Genomic DNA, 23,811 nt, shown 5'->3' on the forward strand with positions numbered 1-23,811 from the left:
CGTTTAGCGGATGTTTGGGATCAGAACCACAGGAAACGCCTCCAATCCTCGGTTAACCCAACAAGCTTCTTTACTTGGACACAATTGAAAAATTATGAAATGTATATTTTTATTCTTGATCCTGAAGAGCTACCAGGAAAGCGGTCTGGAGGAGGTCCATGGATGTAGGGGGGGACATGCGGGGGGTGGAGGGGTTGCTCCTCTTTGGAGACCCCTGACAGGCGAGGAACTGTTTGATTCTGTTTCAGTTCGGCACCGTTTCCATGGACTTCTTTGTATAATTTATGATGGTTTTTAAATCTGGACCCCAGGAAGAACCCCCCCCCCTGAGAAAACAGAATGGGCTTCAGACGGACGGGTTCTTCTTTGGCTCCTCTGGTGGCTTCTGTCTGAAGGTTGGAGAGGCACTAAAGCTGGACTCTACCCAACGTCTGCTGTCATTCTCCATTGTGGGTCTGCAGAACCGGACTTGGACCCACAATGGAAGGTTCTCCATACCTGTTGGTGCTGCAAACAGCAGGTCTGAAGGCAGCTGAGAACGGTTCAGAACCGCTGTGGTGTTCTTTAGGAGGTCCCTCTGAAGGGTCTTTGCACCGCAGCAGAAGCAGTAAGTCATGGTCCTGGATATGTGTCCAACCGAAGCAACACACTCAGCGTTGCCATGGATACAGAGGTTGTTCTTCTGCCACGAGTCTGAAGCAGCTCTGACGATGGAGGAATCATCTCCAGCTCCTGAAGCCTGAAGGCGAAGACCACAAACACGCCACCGAAAGGTTTGAGGTTAGGGTGACATCAACCCAGAACACGCCGGCCACCATCAGGCAGCCGAAAACCTAAAGCTGGAGCTGAAGACCAGAACCAGGAACCCTGGCAGACGGTGGACCTCATGATCTCCATGATGCAGAGACACCTTTTCTGTTGAAACCGGGTCCATGGGGCCCTGCAGCTCCATCAACGACCTTACCACCGGGAGAGGAGGCGTGGCTTCTGGGAGCACCGCCCACAGAGGCCCCGTGCTGCTTTTTTTTAAAATAGAAATAAAATTATTACAAACTCTTGCAGACATAAACCACATAATAATGTGAGGCACAGCTCTCCACCAAAAACTAAATAGAAAATAAAAACGACATAAAATAAAAACTCAGAAAATATGTATATTTTATTCATTAAAATCTGTAAAACAGAGAAATCTCTCAGCATAAGTTCCATTTCCAGGTCATCTGGATCAGGAACTATTCTGGAGCAGATCGATGTCATCAAGAAAGATTTGAGTTCATGAGGATCAATAGAATCTGACTTCATTTTAGAAACACAACATTCAGACCATCTTTGCTCCATTTTTGGAGGAAAATGATATTTTCCTAAAATCAGGAAGATTTTCACTAAAGTTGTTGTTTCTGTGGAGAATTTACTGTTAGAGAACAGAATATGTTATTCTGGGAATTGATGATGATTATTATGGGATGATGATCATTATTGGGTGATTATTATTATGGGATGTTGATTATTATTGGATGATGATCATTATTGGGTGATTATTATTATGGGATGTTGATTATTATTGGATGATGATTATTATTGGATGATGATTATTATGGGATGTTGATCATTATTGGATGATGATTATTATGGGATGTTGATCATTTTCTGAATAATCCAGAATCTTTGGATCTCCTGCCATGAACTCACGCGTGTCGTTTCCTGAGCCGTTTGCATGCAGACATTTGGAGATCCACCAGGAAATGGTTCTGCTCACAGAGGACAGGTTCAGACGGGTCCAGGTGTAAACCCACCCGTCCCACAGGATTAATAAAGTGGATCTTGAATCCTGAGTCATGTCTGACCTTCATCTCTGATGAAGAACTTTCTTCATGAAGCGACTGAGAACTGAGTCCAGCAGGAAGCTCGGTTCATGATCCGGATCAGAACCCTTGGAACTGATGTTTTGGATCTGATGGAACCTGACTGACGGGTCCTGCTTGGTCTCCTGTTAGTCTGCACAGAACCAGAACATGGACCGGCTCATCACTGGTAGAAAGCATGGCGGTGGTGGTACGATGATGTGGGTTTGTTCTCTCCATGAGTCCATCAGTGGAACATGTGGACCTCAAACGGGGCAGAACAGAACCAGACTGGTGTCAAGGAGAAGAACCGAGGAGCTCCAGAAGGAGCAAGGAGGTCCAAACACTTCCGGTTTAATACGTAGTCTGTAAAAGTTCGGAAACTCGACATGAATGCAGTTCCGTTGTGCCGGTTCGGGATCGGCGGAGGCTGCCGGAGGGCGGAGTCGCTCCTCCCTCCGAGTTGTGGGCGGAGGTCCGGGTTCAGAGCGCAGCAGCTTCCTGACAGCACCAGACCTCCAGCAGCAGAACCATGTCCGGCGTCGCCTCCACCCTGGCCAAGAAGCGGGCCCTGGCCGCCGGCTTCGGAACCAACGCCAACGCGGTTCCGTATCTGAACCAGAACTTCGAGGCGCTGCGCGCGCAGAGCCTGTCCTCCGGCCAGCTGTTCTGCGACCCGGCCTTTCCCGCCGCGCCCGAATCTCTGGGCTTCAACGAGTTGGGCCGCAGCTCCGCCAAGACCCGCGGAGTCACCTGGAAGCGGCCCAAGGTAAGAACCGAACCGAGCTCAGCCAAGTTTTTGACGTGGAAGGGGCGTGGTCGCAACCCCTCCCTGCGTCCGCTTCAGCGGCTTTCGGAACTCTGTCGGTTCGGAACTCTCCAGAACCGCGAAGCTTGCAATGCAGCTCTGCAGGTTCGGCCTAGATTCGGTTCTGAAATCTTCCTCCAGAGTCCAGAAAGAAGTTTCCGGTTTTCAGAGGATCGTTTCCAAACTTTTTCTGGAGGTTCTTCTTCTTTACCGGGACCTCATTAAGGTCCGAGGTCGGTGGACCTGTCGGTTCCGTCATAGAGTTCTGCTGTCTGAAGATCCAAAGGAGGGTCTGTTTTTTCCAGCAGAGTGGAGCTCTGTTGTCTCAACAAGCTTTGTCTGACAGAGGGTTCACTCTGAGCAGATCCGGCTGTCTGGACCGGACCCTGATCCAAAGACGACCTGAGTGGACCGTACCCCCCCCCCCCCCCCCCCCAAGCAATTGATGGTTCAATTCCCCTGGATGCTGAGTCAGGTCTGGGGGGAGCGTGGTGTCAGACACTCCCCCACCCTGCCACACAGATGGTATTCCCTTTGTTCTCAGACTGTGGTTCTGATCAGCTGCTGGAAGTCCTTCGGTCCAAACCCGGTCAAACGTAGCTGATCTCTGGTCTGGTTCCTGGGTCATCAATGGAAACGGGTCATCGCTAAATGTGAACCCGCCGCAGGCGATGCAGAACCGGACGAACCTGCCTGCAGAAGAACGTGTGTGGTTCCTTCTGCCGGTTCTGGTCAACCGGAGCTCCTAGAACCTCTTCTGTTCACCAACCGTCCAGAAAAAGCTGGAATGCAGTTCTGATTAATAATAATGATGGATTGAATTTATCTGAGCTTTTCCAGACGCTCAAAGCGCCTTCATTGTGTCCATTACTCATTCAGACTTGGTGACGGTCAGAGGGACCATCACCAAGGGACCGTAGGCGTGGCTGCCAGTTCATGCCTACGGTCCCTCTGACCGTCACCGGCATCAGTCATGCTGGGAGGCGGTAGCGTTAAGGGTCTTGGCTAACGGCCCTCACTGGGTGATGTTAATTGCTCGCCATTGATATGGTAATTGCCCCCAGTACCATTGTTTGATTGTTGGAATCAAACCCTGGATTCCTGCGTGGCAGCCCTTCACCTTACCAACCGAGCTACCCAGCCGCATCAACTTTATCACATTCATGATTGGGTCGTTTCAACAATCAAAGAATACACAACACACGACACCTTACAGCAGTCACACAACTTACAACAACCCTAACCACATAGGGGCTGCTGCCGTCTTTACTGGGGGGTGGATTTGTGTTTTCTGCGCCGTCATTCATGCTAACGTGGATTTCAGGAATGACGGCTACGTTTAGCTCGAACACATGCAGACGTTAGAATGTAAAGATTCATAACCTCCAGCACAGATGATTGCTGCACAGCGCTGAAGGCACCTATGATGACTTTGTTTACACCTGCATTTGCTACCAGAGAATAAAACATTATAGAGCAGTGCATTCTGGGTAAGCGTTGTCATTTAGAAAGGTCAGACAAGGAAGTTCTGTCTGGCCTCTCTGTGGGTTCATGTTTTGAAAATAGATGGTTTCAGATCCGGCTGAAGCTGTTCAGAAAAATCTCCAAAGTCATCTACTCACACCTGTTTACCTGGATCAGGTGTGTCCAGCCAATCAGAAGGTGCCAGATCTGGTTATATTGGAAAACGAGCAGGAATGCAGACCTTCCCTGGGGGAGAAATCGGGGGCCAGACAACGATTTTGAGTTTGCTGACTTCATCACAGATCTTTCTGTCTGAAATCCAAAACTCAAAGGTTTCACTCGTGTTTTCTTTTGGTGTTTTTGTTGGGCTTTGACATTCATCTGTGTGGTGTGATTGGTGATTGGTGTAGAGTGTTGGACAAATGAAACTGATTGATTGATGTGACTCATTGTCGTTGATCAGGAGCTGGTCTCAAACCCAGAGTTCATCTTGGGCGGAGCCACCAGAACGGATATCTGCCAGGGAGCTCTGGGTAAGTTTGTCTTTGCTCTTCCTCCCAGCTGTTAGCCAAACTCAGGTGTTAGCTGTGGGCTCATGTCGGTTAGAACGTTTGAATGGAATTTGACTTAAACTCAGCATGGAAATGGGGCAAAGATAGGAGCGTGCCACCTTAATTAAGGCGGACGTGTGTGTTTCTGTGGTTGGAGGGCGGGGCAGCAGAAGCCGGAGCTGTGAGTCACGGTTGTTTGTCTGAACACCCTTCTTCCTGTTGAAGACCTAACGAGAAGCAGATGAATGTGGATCAGATGAGTTAGTGGGCGCCGCCATGCTGAGCTCTGATTGGCTGACAGAAGGGAGTGAGACAGGAAGACATCTGTAGCATTTGTTTAAGGGCGAGACGCATTGAGTTAAACATGGGAGAGAGAAAAGCATGCCATTCAGGACACACCCACCCACCCGCACACTCAGACACACACACAGACTTGGTCATGCGTGTGTGTTGTGGTGATGACTCAGCCTGCAGGATCGCTCCTTGTGTAACTGAAAAGAGAAAAAAAAACTCAAAGAGGAGATTTGTTTCCACACTTGCCCCTGGGCGGGGCAAACTAACGTGACAGTTTTACCCACGGGTCTAGCCGTGTCAATCAAAAACATGCGTCTGAAATTGCATTATTTGAGCTCCAATCAAACCAAAAGACAACAATAAACGTGGTTCTATCTGACTCCTAAACATGGGGGCTGATGGGAAATCCTGACTCTGAATCCGGGGGGGTTTGAGGAACTGCACTCGCTACTTCCTGGTTTGTGTCTGTGTGTGACTATATGAGTGTGTAACTGTTGTGTGTGAGTTTGTATGTGTGTGTTTTTGTTCCTGTCTGTGTGTGTTATATGTGTGTGCTAGTGACTGCATGGGTGTGTGCATTTGTGTACTTGTGATTGTATGGATGTGTGTGTGTTAGAATGTTACTGTCTTTGTGATTTGTGTGCATTTGCATGTGTGTGTGTGTTGTGTGTTGTGTTTTCCTGTGTTGTGTTGTGTGCTCCATGGGCTTCATCAGGGGGGGTATTCCAGAAGGCCCGTTTAAACTCCCCTGACTTTAACCCTGAACTCTGGCTGAAATCCGCCTGAACTTGTTTACTCTGGGTATGTCGGTTCCTAAAGACCGGATATGAGTTGGCGTAATTACGCTCGACTTGGTAACCCTGGGTTAATGCACGTGCACAGCAGGTACATACAGACATTCTCAATGGATCGCAGATTTCTGGAGTCACCATGGAAACGCGTGGAGAAAAAAAAAGAAAGCGGGACACTTGAGACGGAGTCTGAGATTTTAATGACGGTGTATGAAGATTATACGTCCATCAAAAAAGTAACACGGCTGCATCATCAGCAAAAAGAGTTTCTGCTTGGAGAAAAAAAACGGACAAAGTTTCTGATCTTGATCCATTTTCCTTGTGGCGCATATATATATATATATATATATATATATATATAAACTTAAATAAATCTCTTCTATTAGTAACAAATTTAGTTTTTAAATTTTAGTTAAATTTATTCAACCTAATTTCTTACGTCTATAAAACTCAATAATTGTTTATACAACTCATTTTTACGTATTTATCTAACTAAATGTCACATTACTGTATTAATCTTTTTTCCATCTTAATTACTTATATTTCTTGAACTCTCATATGTCTAAGTTTGAGCCGGCAGATATACTCATTTTTATAACGATAAAAAGGACGGGGGGAAAATGAACGGAGTGCAAAAATTCATTAAAAAACATCCCAACATTGTCATTACAACACACAGTTGCAGGGGTTCCACATAAACTCATCATCTTCTCCTTCACTCTCACTCATGGTGCAGAGACGTAAGCATGGTAGCACAAAATAACTCGGCAAAACACAGTAAAACAGCTAAAACAGTGAAACAACTAAACACATTTGGTCAAAAAGCCACACTTAAACCCAAATCCGTCCAGACAGGCAAAGGGAATGGTATCCCACAATTCCTAGCAGCACCAAAGTTACACCTACTTAATTGAATTAATTTGAATGAAAGGAAAATAACTGTCTGATAACTACATTTTATTTTTAAGGTGACCTAAAAAATGTTTTATCTTAACTGAATCAAATAATGAAGTTAGATCAAAGTATAAAGTTTATCTTTCCAACATCCATATGTGGTCTTATCATCCTCTCATGGTGGAAAAAGTATTATCTGAGCTTCTTCATCCACTAAATCATCTTCAAATGGACACGCCATGCTGCTTCACCTCTCTGAAAACAAACTAACCTTCAACTAAACCTGCTCCAGACCAGGTTATGTTCAGAGCATGAGTTGCTATGGCAACTTGACATACCCTGAAACATACCTCCATTTCTGGAACCTAAAGCTGAGGTTATCAACTTCCTTAGCCTCAAAATTACCATGGGAGCTAGCAGAACCTGCTTCCTGGAAGACCCCCAAGCTCACCTGTTCCTCCCCTGGTGCTGCCATGTGGGCGGGGTTTCTGACGACTCTTACCTGCTCAGGTGACTGCTGGCTGCTGGCCGCCATCGCCTCGCTGACGCTGAACGAGTTCGTGATGGCACGCGTGGTTCCTATGGACCAGGGCTTTGGAAAAGACTACGCCGGCATCTTCCACTTCCAGGTAGGGGCTGATCTGTGTGAGGAGGGGGCCGGTCCAGGTTGGGGGCGGAGCCTGCGTTTGCTTCTCAGGTGTGATGACATCACCGCTGCATCCCTTGTCCATGTCGTTGCAGTTCTGGCAGTTTGGGGAGTGGGTGGACGTGGTCATCGACGACCGTCTGCCGGTCCGAGAGGGCAAGCTGATGTTTGTGCACTCTGCAGAGGGGAGGGAGTTCTGGAGCGCCCTGCTGGAGAAGGCCTATGCCAAGTAAGAGCGGGGGCGGGGCAGGATGACGCGGGGGGCGGGGCAGGATGACGCGGGGGGCGGGGCAGCAACCAGCGTGGGCGTGAACTCTAATTGTTCCTGTGGATCCTGGGCGTTCTAAAGCTTCTTGTTGTTTTCAAATTGGATGTAAAGAAACTGAAGGAACCAGTCGGTCCGGTTCCTAATCGTGGTCCAGAACAGCTGGTGAAGCTCTCAAACGGGCCTGAACTGTCCTGTGTGCAGAGTGAACGGCTGCTATGAGGCGCTGTCCGGTGGTTCCACCACTGAAGGCTTCGAGGATTTCACCGGCGGCATCGCTGAGAACTTTGACCTGAGGGAACCGCCGTCCAACCTGTTCCAGATCCTCAAGAAAGCGCTGGAGGCCGGAGCTCTGCTGGGCTGCTCCATCGATGTGAGTTCTGCCTCCGGGCCGCTCTGGACTTCCCTCAGAACTCTTGTGGAGCTCTGGACTTAAATCTTGTGTGCGGGTTTCTGCAGATCACCAGCGCCGCCGACTCTGAGGCGGTGACTCGTCAGAAGCTGGTGAAAGGCCACGCCTACTCGTTGACCGGTGCGACTGAGGTGACCCAGCCTCCTGCGGGTGTGAGGAGCTGAAGCGCCGGCGTTTGAAGCTCACTCTATGCTCCGCCTACAGGTGACCTATCGCGGCCGTCAGGAGAAGCTGGTGAGGATGAGGAACCCCTGGGGTCAGGTGGAGTGGACCGGAGCCTGGAGCGACGGGTAACCCAGCATGACACACTGAACCCCAAAAACCAGATCTGAAAAAACCAAACCCTGAGGTTGTTACCATGGTGATGCTTCCCCTGCTGGAGGAACCGTGAGCATCTGTGGGTTTGTTCTGGGGAGGGGCTCTGAGGCGGGATGCTGGACTGAAGTGGACCTCCGCCCCCCCTGCTCACAGGCTGCTGGTTTACGGCGACATTCAGTCCAGAACCTGGATGTCTTTGGAACCCAACTGCAATGTTTGTTTAGGTAAAACGTGTTCACTGCTGCAGCCAGCGGACGGCCGTGCACGTGGCTGTGCACGTGGCTGTGCATGCAGCCATGCCCCAATATAACACAGAAAATCTTCTTATGAAAGATTTTTTCTAACGGGAAGGGGGGTGGCGTTCTATGAGCTGCTGATATTTATCATCCTTTTACTAAACTACTGTTGGTGGAGGAAGAGGAGGAAGGCTAGAGAAGTAGAGAGATGAAGGAGCTCCTGTGAGTTCAGATGGACAGAGGAGAAGACTGATAGAAGCAGCTTGTAGATCATAGTGGATGGAAAAAACAGAGGAGGAGTTTGATAAGAAGGTTCTGGAGGTGAAGAAAGGGTGATGAAGAGGAGAAGGAGAAACCCTGGAGGGAGCTGGATGAGGAGATCCAGGATATGTAGAGGAGGGAGTGATGATTGGAGAGCAAGTGATGAAGACGTTTTGTGCTCCGACAGGAACGAGGAAGAACGGGGGTGGAGGACTTTCTGAAAGAACTTCATGATGTTTGTTCCATAAAAAATAGAGGAGCAAAGGGAGACAGGAGTGGAGGGAGGAGATCAGGAGGTTCAGGCGCTGTCATCTGAAGGAGATCAGAGACTGAAAAGTGGAAAATGCAGAGATCAGGAGGTTCTTCCAGATGATTGGACAGAGAGACTGAGAGGAAGGAACTTGGTGTTTCATCTGGAATGAAGAAGTTCAGGAGTTTAGGACGGAGCTGAAAAAGGTCAAGCGAAGGACGGATGAGTATGACAGGCTCAGACAGGAACCACTGTGGATCATGATGTTTGCAGATGACACTGTGATCTGTAGTGAGAGCAGGAAGCAGGTGGAAGCAGATCCAGAGAGGTGGAGGTTTGCTCTGAAACACGAAGAACTGTCCTCCTGGATCTATAATTCCAGACTAGAAGCATGTCTGACAGGATCAGGAGGTCTGCTCCAGAGTTTAGTTCTAAGGTTCCTCATCTGTTCTCATTTTGAAGGTCGTCAGAGTGGAACGACGTGCAGGGAGACTGTCCACACGCCAACGCTGAGGATGGCGAGTTTTGGTAGGAGTAGCTGCAGCAGATTCTGGTCCTCAAGCGAAGTCGTCCAAACGAGAGCGCCCCCTTTCTGTTCTCTGCAGGATGTCCTTCAACGAATTTCTGCGCAACTATTCCCGCGTGGAGGTGTGCACGCTCACGCCCGACACAATTGACGACGAGTCCATTAAACATTGGAGCGTCAGCAAGTTTGACGGCACCTGGAGGCGGGGCTCCACGGCCGGGGGCTGTCGGAACCACCCCTGTGTGTACCCTCTGCAGTAATGCCACTACCGCGTTGAGGAGGTTCCGCTGACGTTCCTTATGCCTCGCAGACACGTTCTGGACCAACCCGCAGTTTGTCATCAAGCTGGATGAGGAGGATGATGACCCCGATGACGGTGAGGTGGGCTGCAGCTTTGTGGTCGGTCTGATCCAGAAGAACCGCAGGAATCTGAGGAAACAGGGCGAGGACATGCACACTATTGGCTTTGCCATCTATGAGGTGAGGAGGATTCTGTTTGAGATCGGTTGGACCAGACGCAGAACTGAACTCCTCTTCGTCTGTTTGCTTTCAGCTTCCAGAGCAGGTGAGTCCAAAAGCAGCGCCGAAGGCTTTTCCATCTCAGGACACACCCACAAAGACTATCTTACCTATAAACACAGCAGATGGGCAGGTGACCAGCAGGATCTGTCAGGGTCCAAACTGACTGAATCTGGTTCCAACTGGGGACTCTGGTTTGGTGACACGGTCAAACAGCAAACCTTCTACAGAGCAAATCCAAAAATGTAGGAGAATTGATGTTTAGGGCAACATGAGCCGTACATCTATGTGCCCATAACCAGGACTGCCCCCCTCTGACATTTAGAAACTGCTGCTAAAGATCTGGACTTGACGGGGCAGCAGCTGAATGCGTTTGAAGCAGCGCAGTCACTGAAGAACTTCCTTTATGGCAGGTTCTCTGTATGAAATCACTGAGGTTCTGACTGTTTCCCTGCAGTACCACGGCCAGAGAGAAGTCCACTTGGACAAGAACTTTTTCCTGACCCATGCTCAGAAAGCCAGGTCAGAAACGTTCATCAACCTGCGAGAGGTGAGCACCCGCTTCAAGCTCCCACCTGGAGAATACCTCATCGTACCGTCCACCTTCGACCCACACCTGAATGCAGACTTCTGCATCCGCGTCTTCTCCGAGAAGCAGGCCGAAACCCTGTAAGAGCTGAGAGTGTGTGTGTGTGTGTGCGTGCGTGTCTGAAACACACAATGTTAGCAGCTAAAAGGGTAACATTTGTGCGGTTTTCTTTTCCGGTAGGCCCTGTGATGATCCCGTCAGCGCTGAGCTCAGTAACGTAAGGACCACTGAAGATTGTGTGTTAGCATGTGACCAGCATATCAATGCAAAAAAGATTCAAAGTATCTGTAGTTACTAACTGACTTCCTGGTTCTTTTGTTTTCAGACACAAGTTCTGTTTAAACATACTTAACTTGTTTCGACGGACACGTTCCTCTTCGTCGGAGTCGTCATCTGGTGGCTGTGCTTGATGTACATAAAAACAGTTGATTGTCACTGAGGTGGAGTCACCGGTCAGACTTTGGCTGCTGGAAGAGCAGGAAGGCCCTTCATCCCGGTTCATGGCTGCGTGGGCTCGCTTTCAGATCTGCGGTGTCTGTTTTCCCTGTCCATGATATGGTTTTCCCGCTTGCAGTGGTCTGTTATTGCTGATTTCATGAACCGGGATGAGGGGCCTCCCTGCTGTCTCACACCTGGAGCAACATCCTCCAGCAGCGAACGGGCAGCATAAGGCGGAGTCGCCTGTCAAAGTCTAAACAAAAACTCCGCCTCAGTGACAATCAACCGTTTTTATGTACACAACCACCCGATGACAACTCTGACAAAGACGCAACGCGTCCGTCAAAACATGTCAAATATTTTAAAACATGCCCTGTGTTTGAAAACAAAAGAACCAAGAAGTCAGATATGACAAGCGTGTTCGTGCTAGTAGGTGTCTTAGCATGTGGCCAGCGTGTTAGCATGTGACCAGCGTGTTAGCATGTGACCAGCGTGTTAGCATGTGACCAGCGTGTTAGCATGTGACCAGCAGGTTAGAATGTGACCAGCAGGTTAGGATGTGACCAGCGTGTTAGCACGTGTCCAGCGTGTTAACACGTGACCAGCATGTTACCATGTGACCAGCATGTTAGAATGTCACCAGCGTGTGAGCATGTTACCAGCGTGTTAGCATGTGACCAGCGTGTTAGCATGTGACCAGCGTGTTAGCATGTGACCAGCGTGTTAGAATGTGACCAGCAGGTTAGGATGTGACCAGCGTGTTAGCATGTGTCCAGCGTGTTAGCATGTGTCCAGCGTGTTAGCACGTGACCAGCATGTTAGAATTTCACCAGCGTGTTAGCATGTTACCAGCATGTTAGCATGTTACCAGCGTGTTAGCATGTGACCAGCGTGTTAGCACATGACCAGCAGGTTACCATGTGACCAGCGTGTTAGCATGTGACCAGCTTGTTAGCATGTGAACAGCGTGTTAGCATGTGTCCAGCGTGTTAGCATGTGTCCAGCGTGTTAGCATGTGACCAGCATGTTACCATGTGACCAGCGTGTTAGCATGTGACCAGCAGGTTACCATGTGACCAGCGTGTTAGCATGTGACCAGCATGTTAGCATGTGACCTGCGTGTTAGCATGTGTCCAGCGTGTTAGCATGTGTCCAGCGTGTTAGCATGTGACCAGCAGGTTACCATGTGACCAGCATGTTACCATGTGACCAGCGTGTTAGCATGTGACCAGCGTGTTAGCATGTTACCAGCGTGTTAGCATGTGACCAGCATGTTAGCATGTGTCCAGTGTGTTAGCACGTGACCAGCATGTTACCATGTGACCAGCATGTTAGAATATCACCAGCGTGTTAGCATGTGTCCAGCGTGTTAGCATGTTACCAACGTGTTAGCATGTTACCAGCGTGTTAGCATGTGACCAGCGTGTTAGCACGTGACCAGCAGGTTACCATGTGACCATCGTGTTAGCATGTGACCAGCGTGTTAGCATGTGACCAGCGTGTTAGCATGTGTCCGGCGTGTTAGCATGTGTCCGGCGTGTTAGCATGTGTCCAGCGTGTTAGCATGTGACCAGCGTGTTACCATGTGACCAGCGTGTTAGCATGTGACCAGCAGGTTACCATGTGACCAGCATGTTACCATGTGACCAGCGTGTTAGCATGTGACCAGCATGTTAGCATGTAACCAGCATGTTAGCATGTGTCCAGCGTGTTAGCATGTGTCCAGCGTGTTAGCATGTGTCCAGCGTGTTAGCATGTGTCCAGCGTGTTAGCATGTGACCAGCATGTTACCATGTGACCAGTGCATTAGCATGTGATCAGCGTGTTAGCATGTGACCAGCGTGTTAGCATGTGTCCAGCGTGTTAGCATGTGACCAGTGCATTAGCATGTGATCAGCATGTTAGCATGTGACCAGCATGTTAGCATGTGACCAGCGTGTTAGCATGTGTCCAGCGTGTTAGCATGTGTCCAGCGTGTTAGCATGTGACCAGCGTGTTAGCATGTGTCCAGCGCGTTAACATGTTACCAGCGCATTAGCATGTGATCAGTGCATTAGCATGTGACCAGCATGTTGGCAGGCGGCTGCTGGGTTTGCTGTAGCTCAGAGGTGGGCACTGAGGGCCGTAGTCCTGCATGTTTTCCAGCATACCCTGCTCTGGCATGTTCTGATTGGCTGGACACACCTGAACCAGGTAATCAGCCATGAGTAGGGCAAGATTATTGGCTGGACACACCTGAACCAGGTAATCAGCCATGAGTAGGGCAAGAGTATCTGGAAATCATGCAGACACACCGGCCCTCGAGGCCTGGAATTGCCCACCCCTGCTGTAGCTCCTTTCAAGGGTTCCTGATGGAGCTCTCACCTCTGTTTGTTCTTCCATCTACTATTGATTCTTGTCCTTCATGTTTCTGCGTGTTGTGTTTAAAAGCTAACACGCCGGTCATGTGTTTTATCAGTTTTCATGGGTTGTTTGATCAAAAGTCCATGTTCTTTTTGGCCGTCCTACATCCAGGACGCGGTGTCCGACGCAGAGGTGGACTCTGGATTCAGGAACCTGTTCATGAAACTTGCTGGAAATGTAAGTCTTTGTTTTGGCGCCTGGACCAACCAGACTTTTCAGAGTTCTGATTGGCTGCTGTCTTTCTCAGGACATGGAGATCTCTGCGGTGGAACTGAAAACCATCATGAACAAGATTGTCTCCAAACGTGAGCTGCAGCCTTAGCAGGTGACAGAAGGACGATGGCGTCAAATCTGACTTCTTGTTTTGGGTTTTTACAGGAACTGACATTAAGACAGACGGGTTTAGCATGGAGACCTGCAGGATCATGGTCAACCTCATGGACGTATCCTTCCGTCATGGCTTACAAACCTCCATCCACGTGTTAGGTAGGAACGTTGGGTCATGAATGAGAGCCTTAAGCTCCTCCCCGTTAATCTTTGTCTTTTCTTAAAAAAATCGTTGTTATCAAGATCGTCGTTTTGCTCCGTCAGCATGAAGACCATTGATTTAAAAGCAGTGCTCACATGTTAGCGTTGTCACTCACGTGTTGGCGTTGGTGCTCACGTATAAGCCTTGTTGCTCACGTGTTAGTGTTGTTGCTCAAGTGTTAGCGTTATTGCTCACGTGTTAGCGTTGTTGCTCACGTGTTAGCGTTGGTGCTCACGTGTTAGCGTTGGTGCTCACGTGTTAGCGTTGGTGCTCACGTGTTAGCGTTGTTGCTCAAGTATAAGCCGTGTTGCTCACGTGTTAGTGTTGTTGCTCAAGTGTTAGCGTTGTTGCTCACGTGTTAGCGTTGGTTCTCATGTGTTAGAGTTGTTGCTCACGTGTTAGCGTTGGTGCTCACGTGTTAGCGTTGGTGCTCACGTGTTAGCGTTGTTGCTCACGTATAAGCCTTGTTGCTCACGTGTTAGTGTTGTTGCTCAAGTGTTAGCGTTGTTGCTCACGTGTTAGCGTTGGTTCTCATGTGTTAGAGTTGTTGCTCACGTGTTAGCGTTGTTGCTCACGTATAAGCCTTGTTGCTCACGTGTTAGTGTTGTTGCTCAAGTGTTAGCGTTGTTGCTCACGTGTTAGCGTTGGTTCTCATGTGTTAGAGTTGTTGCTCACGTGTTAGCGTTGTTGCTCACGTATAAGCCTTGTTGCTCACGTGTTAGTGTTGTTGCTCAAGTGTTAGCGTTGTTGCTCACGTGTTAGCGTTGGTTCTCATGTGTTAGAGTTGTTGCTCACGTGTTAGCGCTGTTGCTCATGTGTTAGCGCTGTTGCTCACGTGTTAGCGCTGTTGCTCATGTGTTAGCGCTGTTGCTCACGTGTTAGCGCTGTTGCTCACATGTTAGCGTTGTTGCTAACACGTGAGCAACAGGTATACGCAACAGGTATACGCTTATACGCTAACACGTATAAGCCTTGTTGCTCACGTGTTAGTGTTGTTGCTCAAGTGTTAGCGTTGTTGCTCACGTGTTAGCGTTGGTTCTCATGTGTTAGAGTTGTTGCTCACGTGTTAGCGCTGTTGCTCATGTGTTAGCGCTGTTGCTCACGTGTTAGCGTTGGTGCTCACGTGTTAGCGTTGTTGCTCACGTATAAGCCTTGTTGCTCACGTGTTAGTGTTGTTGCTCAAGTGTTAGCGTTGTTGCTCACGTGTTAGCGTTGGTTCTCATGTGTTAGAGTTGTTGCTCACGTGTTAGCGTTGTTGCTCACGTATAAGCCTTGTTGCTCACGTGTTAGTGTTGTTGCTCAAGTGTTAGCGTTGTTGCTCACGTGTTAGCGTTGTTGCTCACGTATAAGCCTTGTTGCTCACGTGTTAGTGTTGTTGCTCAAGTGTTAGCGTTGTTGCTCACGTGTTAGCGTTGGTTCTCATGTGTTAGAGTTGTTGCTCACGTGTTAGCGCTGTTGCTCATGTGTTAGCGCTGTTGCTCACGTGTTAGCGCTGTTGCTCATGTGTTAGCGCTGTTGCTCACGTGTTAGCGCTGTTGCTCACATGTTAGCGTTGTTGCTAACACGTGAGCAACAGCGCTAACACGTGAGCAACAGGTATACGCAACAGGTATACGCTTATACGCTAACACGTATAAGCCTTGTTGCTCACGTGTTAGTGTTGTTGCTCAAGTGTTAGCGTTGTTGCTCACGTGTTAGCGTTGGTTCTCATGTGTTAGAGTTGTTGCTCACGTGTTAGCGCTGTTGCTCATGTGTTAGCGCTGTTGCTCACGTGTTAGCGTTGGTGCTCACGTGTTAGCGTTGGTGCTCACGTGTTAGTGTTCACCTGTTAGCGTTGGTGCTCACGTGTTAGCGTTGGTTCTCATGTGTTAGCGTTGGTGCTCACGTGTTAGTGCTCACCCGTTAGCGTTGGTGCGCACGTGTTAGCGTTGGTGCTCACGTGTTAGTGTTCACCTGTTAGCGTTGGTGCTCACCTGTTAGCGTTGGTGCTCACGTGTTAGCGTTGGTTCTCATGTGTTAGCGTTGGTGCTCACGTGTTAGTGCTCACCTGTTAGCGTTGGTGCGCACGTGTTAGCGTTGGTGCTCACGTGTTGGCGTCGGAGCTCCATAGCAGTGCCTCCCCTCTGGCGGCGTGAAAGTGTTCTTAACCTGCAGCAGGACAGCGGGAACGGAAAGCTGGGTCTCGGAGAGTTCGCCACTTTGTGGAAGAAAGTCCAGAACTACCTGGTAGGTGGAACGCGGTTTGAAGGTGGCGGTGGTCCTGGTTCAGAGCTCAATGTGGTTCCTGGGTTCTGTGCCAACAGAACATCTACAAGAAGAGTGACCTGGACAACACCGGGACCATGAGCACTCCTGAGATGAGGCTGGCCTTCAAAGATGCAGGTGAGAACCTCCTCTACAGGTTAGATAACTAGGAGGAGAACACAGTCATGTGACACCTGTCTGGTCATGTGACCAGCGTGTGTGTGCTGTGCTGCAGCGGCATCAGGGCTGTCTCTGTGACCCCTCACTCCTGTGGCTCCGCCCACACTGAACAGCCAGCTGCTGTATTCCTGCTGATCAAGACAGGCTCTTAAGGCAGAAGTAGGCTCCGCCTCCTCGAGTTACACGCTCACGCCTGCAGTTTGTTGTTCCATCTGGCCCTGCAGCGCAACGTCTGCAAACGATGTTATTTATTTATTTATTTAAGCTTTATTTAATAGGGACAGTGCACATTAATGAACATCTATCGAACAATGATAGCTGTAAACATGCTGGATTATAGCAATGATGCTAATTTGCATCCATAGTCCCTAGGCAGGAAACATAAAACAGGACAAAACAAAAGACAGAGTCACAGATACAATAAGAACACAAGAAAGTGGTACATTATGAAAGTTAAAAGTCAGTGGCTACAGGACTGGTTTGCTTTCAGCCACTGCTTGAGCTGTGTTTTGAAGGTCTGTAATGTTTGACACTCCCTGATGTACAGTGGAAGACTGTTCCAGAGTTTACTGGCCTTTACAGAAAGAGCGTTTTGTCCAAAGGCTGTTTTTCTGTATGGAACCTCACAGTCCCCCCGAGACGAGGCCCTAGTCCTGAGAGCGCTGTGAGCCCTTTTTTTTTTTTAAAGTCAGACAGGGGAGGCGGAGCAAGTCCATGTAACACCTTGTACATCAAACAAGCGAATTTAAAAATGTTTAAATTCTCAAAGCTTAACAACTTATACTTTTTCAAGATATTACAGACATGGAATGACATTGGTTTTCTATCCAAGACCTTAAGGGATTTTTTATAAAGTGATTCTGTGGTTTTGCTCGCATTTACACCCGCCAAGGACCAACATGTAATACAGTATTCAATATGTGATAGAATCATTGAATGCAGAAACATTCTAGCAGCTCCAAGTGTTATGAATGGTCGTATTTGTTTAAAGTTATTCAAATTGAATTTTACTGTATTCGATATTTTTTTATATGGCTCTTGAAGCTCAGAGTTGAATCAAGTGTCACACCAAGATACTTAAATTTAGATACAATTTCTAGTTCCCGTCCTTCCAAAAATATACCTGAATGCTTGATGTCCACTGGTTGCTTAGTGAACATCATACAAACAGTTTTAGTTGTATTTAACAGTAAGCAAGATTTAGAAAGCCATTCATTTACAGGAACCAGAGCTGAGGTAAGAACAGAGGCTGCTTCTTGAATATTTTTTGCGCTAGTCAATTCATTTCGTTGTGGGCGGAGTCTGTGGTTCGTTTTTATCTGCTGACTCATGGAGGAGTCACAGCTGGGCTGGCGTACATTGGCAGACTGACGGGTGGTGCTCACATCCATCAGGTCATCAGTAACCTCCACCTTCTGGAGAACAGAATCGTAAACTCACTGATGGCAGGTTGAGGGGCTGAAACCCTGCACAGGTGTGTTTCTGCTCAGCCAGGCACACCTGCGCAGGTGTGTCCGACTGGTCAGGAAGGAGGAGGGTGGAGGGAACTACATCCGCAGAGCTTTAGGTGGGGAATGCTTTCCTTATTTCCCGTGGAAATGAGGATCAGTGAGGGAATTTATCTGGTTCTGAGAGAAGCGTGGAACCGGCTGATTATTGTTCTCAACGTTTCTGTAGGAGCTTCCCAGAGAACCGTCTTCACTCCAGAGTTACTGAGGACTGAAAGCTAGAACATTTCTGATCTTCATCTTTGTTTCCTAACCTTCATCCTCTCTGTCTTCCCCTCTAATCTCCACGGTTTCTCTTCTTCTGCCTTCAGATGACTAATGAAGCGGTAGGTCCTGCTTTAGCTCTTCTGTCATCAGTAAGGACTGTTAGCTGTGACTGCTCTGTACTTCTGATTTCATGTCACGTTTCTTTTATGTTTTTTTTTTCTTTGAAAGGAAAACAGTTGAATTCAGTCAGAAAATCTTCTTTGTGTTCAAATCAAATCAAATCAAATACAACTTTATTTATAAAATAGCGCTTCGAGCTGCACTTTGTGCAGCTCGAAGCGCTTTAACACTAAAAACAGTAAACACACAACATTACAATAAAAACCCCAACCCACCCTTCACCCTTCCCACTCCCCTCCAATAAAGCACATGACCCATGGCTCCCACGTACAATGAAATATGACTATGTAACTGTAAAAAATAAACAAACAAACAAACATGGCTTGGCTCTGCTGCGAGGAAACAGTATCTGGGAATCCTTTCATACCAGGAGCCAGCCCGGCCACCGGAACATCGCCACAGCGCCCACCCAGACCGGGACAACACTGGGGTCCCCCTCACAGCCAAAAGCTGTAAAATTAGACCCCAGCCGCCCCAGCAAGGGCAACAACTGCAGCAACAACCGCTGACCAAGCCGGCAAGCCCTGGAGGAAAAGATCCCCTCAAGAAACACTGGGGCTAAAATCATAAGATGCTAAAATTAAAAACATAAAAAAGAAAGAAAAAGAAAAAAACATAAAATTGAGAATAAGATGCGTAAAATTAAAATAAATACATAAAATAGCCTATACTAAAACTAATAGAATAAATTAGCAGTTAAAATCAACTAAAAGCTAAATTAAAAAGGTGGGTCTTGAGCCTCTTCTTAAAAACCTCTACTGTCTCTGCGGCCCTGAGGCTCTCCGGCAGTCTGTTCCACAGGCGAGGACCATAATGGCAGAACGAAGCCTCACCATAAGTTTTGGTCCTCACCTTGGGAACAACTAAGAGGCCAGCACCGGAGGACCTCAAGGTCCGCGAGGGCTCATATTTTAAAAGAATATCATTTAAATAAGAAGGCCCAAGACCATAAAAACATTTATAAACCATTAAAAGAATCTTAAAATCAATCCTGAAACGCACAGGGAGCCAATGCAGCGATTATAAAACCGGTGTAATATGTTCCCGCCCTCTGGTCCTCGTCAGAACTCGTGCCGCTGAGTTCTGTAGAAGTTGTAAGTTTGAAATAGACTTTTTGGGTAAACCAGAGAGCAGGGCATTACAGTAATCTAAACGACTGAAAATAAAAGCATGCATTAGCATTTCTGTGCTGGCAAGAGAGAGGAACGGGCGACTCTGGCAATGTTTTTGAGATGGTAAAATCCTGTCTTAACGACATTTTTAATGTGTGGGATAAAATTCAGCTCAGAGTCAAAAAGTACGCCCAGGTTTCTCACACATTGAGAAGGTTTAAAATTATGAAGATGTGGTAAAATCATCTCTCTCTTGTCTTCAGAACCGATGATTAAAACTTCAGTTTTGTCCTGGTTGAGCTGTAAGAAATGTTCTGCCATCCACAGCTTTATATCTAAAATGCAGTTTAAAAGAGTGTTGACAGGTTCAAGGTCATCAGGAGACACGGCGGCGTAAAGCTGTGTGTCATCAGCATAGCTGTGAAAGTCAACGCCGTGTCTCCTGATGACATCCCCAAGAGGCAACATATATGTTAACAATGTCCAACTGAACCTTCTGCGGTTCCAATGTTCAGGGTCCACCTCTAACCGCTGCCGTCTTCCTGCAGGCTTCACCCTCAACAACACCATCTACCAGCTGCTGGTGGCGCGATACTCCGACCCGGACATGACCATCGACTTCGATAACTTTGTGGCCTGCCTGATGAAGCTGGAGATGATGTTCAGTAAGTCATGGTGCATCTTTGAAATGAGAAAAATCCTGTTTCACCCGGTTGTTGTGGAGGCAGGGGTCAGGAGGGAGAGTGACACCCCAACTGGGAGCTCCCACTGAGTCCAGTCTCTTTGAAAAGAAGGTTTATGCAGCAACATGAGACTGAAGGACGGCTTGACGGTTCAGGAACTTCAAGCCTCGGAGTCGAGACGCTGTCCAAAAGTCCGTCCATCAACTATTTCTGCAAAAACATGCAGACCTGGACCTGGACTGTTGAGATCAACGAAGACCATGAAGACTTTAACCCTTTAGCTATCTTAGATGACCCCCCCTCTTCCACTGACGTGTTCTCCCTACCAGGACAAAGGTGGATAAAGGTGGAAAGATTTCATGTAATCCATGGACACCAGTGAAGATCACAAATCATTGAAGAAAAAAGGTTCAGAGCACTGTCTAGTGGGTCTAGATGACCCCACTGTCTAGTGGGTCTAGATGACCCACCTCCCAATGTTAAAGTGCCTAGGATAGAACTAGGGTTATAACAGTACTTAGTTACACTGGTCTGGATCCAAAATGTAACCGAGTTACTCTGACGTAAAAGTAAAGCAGAAGTATTTTATTGCAAAATCAAAGTTACTTCTGATCAGTTTTCCAAATTCACATCAAATGAGGAAAAGTTCTTTCATTTTCAGAACAAAAGTATTTTATTCACACACACAGAGCTTTGGTTCTGGTCCGAGTTGGAGCTGGGTTCCTCTGATGGTCCTCTTTGGTTCTCAGGTCTGAAATCTCATCCAAAGTCTGGTTTGGACCAAAAAGAGAAAACGGGTCCACTGCTCACACCAGTGCGACCCGGATCCTTTTCTCTGAAAATTCTGTGAAATTTTCAGTTTCTCAGTTTATAAGAAGCCCTGAAGTTTGAACGTTAGCGATTGAGGAACAGGTCATTATCTCCATGTTCTGTTTTTTTAAATCTTCTCTGAAGAACCTCAGTTTAAAGTCCCTTTGAGGTACCTGCACATCTGTTCACCTGCACACCTGTGCACCTCCCACCTCTACTTTTTCTGCATCAAGCTGTCATGGTTTGATGTGTTGACCTGAACCAGCTGACCTGGCCTTCTCTTGTTCAGACTCCGCCTTCTCTGTAGAAGTTCTCTAAGTGAGCCTGTGGGTCACCTGCCTGTGTTTCTCCTCAGGGGTCTTTAAGAAACTGGACTCTAAGGGCAGTGGGTCCATCGAGTTGGACCTGTTCCAGGTGAGGACCATGATGATGATGTTATTATTATTATATGATTCAATTATTATGAATCTAATTGACTTTACCTCTATTACAAAACAGGAAGCAACCATAATCTCATTAGATGCTGAAAAAGCATTTGATGGGGTAAATTGGAGGTTTCTGCTCGCTGCTATAGAAAAATATGGGTTTGGTCCACCATTCATTAATTGGATTCAAATCCTGTATCACAATCCAAGTGCCTCTGTGAGAACCAATGAACAAACCTGTGACAAGTTTGTCCTCCACCAGACAGGGGTGTCCATTGTCCCCCTTTCTCTTTACTTTATTCATTGAACCTTTAGCGGCAGCTATAAGACAAAATAAAGACGTAGAAGGAATTAAAACAAAACACATCCATCATAAAATTAGTCTGTATGCAGATGATGTATTACTCCAGAATAGTGTCAGTTATTGACACATTTTCATCTCTGAGTACTTCATTAGCTGGACTAAATCAGTGCTATTATCACTTAATTGTTATGTAGAGCCAACTTTAAACATACCTCTAAAATCAGGAAAGATAAAATACTTAGGTGTCACTTTCCCCTCCAGTCTATCAGATTTAGTTAAATTATGTCCCATTGCTTACCAATATTCAGGATAATCTAAGGCGATGGGTTAACCTACATCACTCACAGGCAGAATAGCTTCAGTTAAAATGAAAACATTACCCAAAATCAACTACTTAGAAAATCAGCAGCTGAAATCCTTAATAAGTGTAAAGTTTTCTCCGAGTTAGATAAACTTGAGACTCTGATACAGTGAATACATTTCTGAATCTAACGTCAGACAAAGATCTGTCTAAAATAAATAGATTTATACGTAACATTGGAAACCAAGTTACATAGCAAACAAAGAAGTGGGATTCAGACGTGGGGATCACTACAGACGACTCTTTTTGGTTAGGGAAACACTTTTAGACTAACCAAAGGTCCTAATCTACAGCTGATTCCGTTTCAAACTCTTCATAGGACTCTCTACAACGGACAAAGCATGTTCAGGAATAATGAGAATAGAAAATGGAACAGCAATTCCCCGGATCACTGTCTGTACACTGTAGTTCTGCACATCAGGAGGCAGAAAAACAGATTAGGATGATGTTGATGATGATTCTCCGTCTCTGTTTGCTCTTCCTGCAGTGGTTGAACTTCTCCATGATCTGAACAGTTCCTGTGCTCCTGAAGCTCCGCCTCCTTGCACGCTAAGCTATTGTGTTTTTTACCAAACACCTAAACAACTGTCGAGTCAATAAATGTATTCACACCCATCGCTGTCTGAGTCATCAATCGGGTTCTCTGTGCCATCAGCTTGTAACAGTCGGGGGGGGCCTTTCTTTTGGGACTTTGAGGTGTCCCTTAATGATGAGGTCATCAGTTTCTGTAGCAAGCATCTGTGTCCGACTCCCCACAGGTGACCTCAGGTTCCTGTCTGTCCTGCGATGCATACATGCGTTAAACCTTTACATGTGTTAAAGCAGATTGTAAAAATGTGGATTTAACCCTTGTGCTATCTTAGATGACCCCCCCCCCTTCCATTGACATGTTCTCCCTACCATGACAAAGGTGGATAAAGGTGGAAAGATTTCATGTAATCCATGGACACCAGTGAAGATCACAAATCTTTGAAGAAAAAAGGTTCAGAGCACTGTCTAGTGGGTCTAGATGACCCACTCCCAATGTTAAAGTGCCTAGGATAGAACAAGGGTTACAGTTAGATTCAGATTCAATATTTACATCAAAAACATTTTTGAAAGCTGCTGAACAGGTATGTCTGACCTCACCTGAAGCATAAGCTGCAGTCTTCCTCACTGTAGACAGAGCCACGCCCACTTTGTTCTGTTGGCTGTGGCGCCTGGAGCTAACTGCTTTAGCACACCTCATGCTAGATCACATGACATGATTGTATCTCCCAGAATCCTCCACCTGTTCTCAGGTTGAATAAGTCCATAAATAACCAGATGATTGTTGATCTCTTTCAATCTCCGGTTCGGTCTTCATGTCCGCAAACAAATCTGTTTTATTTCTATTGCCCAAAATGACAACAGTCGTCTCCATGGACTTCATACCGGTGATTGTATAAGAACATGAAATCATAGAATTCCATAGCTGATGGATAACCTAACCTAAACTAATCTAAACAGACTAGCCTAAGTGGCACCTCCACCCTCCTCTGTACACATCTTCATTCATCTACTGTCAGTCTGAACACGCCAACCTTGCGGTTAAGGATGTGTCTCAGTAACTCAGACATTTGTCAGCACTGTGACAGTAATCTACCCGACAATTACATGCATGCACTATGGTTCTGCACGCCTGTCCAGGCTCTCTGGCAGCAGGTATGTGCCGATCTATCAGTCTGGCTTAAGGTTTCAATCACAGCTTCACCGTCACTTTGTGTGCTTGGTGACATGAGTG

At 47.2% G+C, this 23,811-nt stretch overlaps 1 protein-coding gene across 1 annotated transcript; it reads left to right on the forward strand.

Annotated features, from left to right (window-relative positions):
• Positions 1-2,288: 2,288 nt before the first annotated feature.
• LOC101162579 (calpain-2 catalytic subunit-like) lies at positions 2,289-22,664 on the forward strand. The gene is made up of 21 exons (XM_023953540.1): positions 2,289-2,610; positions 4,577-4,646; positions 7,154-7,272; positions 7,385-7,518; positions 7,759-7,927; positions 8,014-8,097; positions 8,171-8,256; positions 9,494-9,559; positions 9,637-9,797; positions 9,868-10,037; positions 10,111-10,122; positions 10,534-10,745; positions 10,846-10,882; positions 13,618-13,683; positions 13,754-13,811; positions 13,885-13,949; positions 16,193-16,261; positions 16,339-16,417; positions 20,015-20,131; positions 21,315-21,373; positions 22,537-22,664. The coding sequence occupies exons 1-21, from the start codon at positions 2,374-2,376 to the stop codon at positions 22,558-22,560; spliced, it is 2,094 nt and encodes a 697-aa protein (XP_023809308.1). The 5' UTR covers positions 2,289-2,373; the 3' UTR covers positions 22,561-22,664.
• The last annotated feature ends 1,147 nt before the right edge of the window (positions 22,665-23,811 follow it).

The sequence above is a fragment of the Oryzias latipes genome, chromosome 1 (assembly GCF_002234675.1).
Source record: "Oryzias latipes chromosome 1, ASM223467v1".
Classification (NCBI taxonomy): Eukaryota; Metazoa; Chordata; class Actinopteri; order Beloniformes; family Adrianichthyidae; genus Oryzias; species Oryzias latipes.

What these genes read in the sequence shown, in the direction of transcription:
- LOC101162579 (XM_023953540.1), top strand. Translation starts at nt 2,374, where the DNA reads ATGTCCGGCGTCGCCTCCACCCTGGCCAAGAAGCGGGCCCTGGCCGCC. An exon ending in TGCTGGGCTGCTCCATCGAT is followed by an intron (nt 7,928 to 8,013) that starts GTGAGTTCTGCC and finishes GGGTTTCTGCAG; the next exon opens with ATCACCAGCGCCGCCGACTC. An exon ending in TCAGCGCTGAGCTCAGTAAC is followed by an intron (nt 10,883 to 13,617) that starts GTAAGGACCACT and finishes TCCTACATCCAG; the next exon opens with GACGCGGTGTCCGACGCAGA.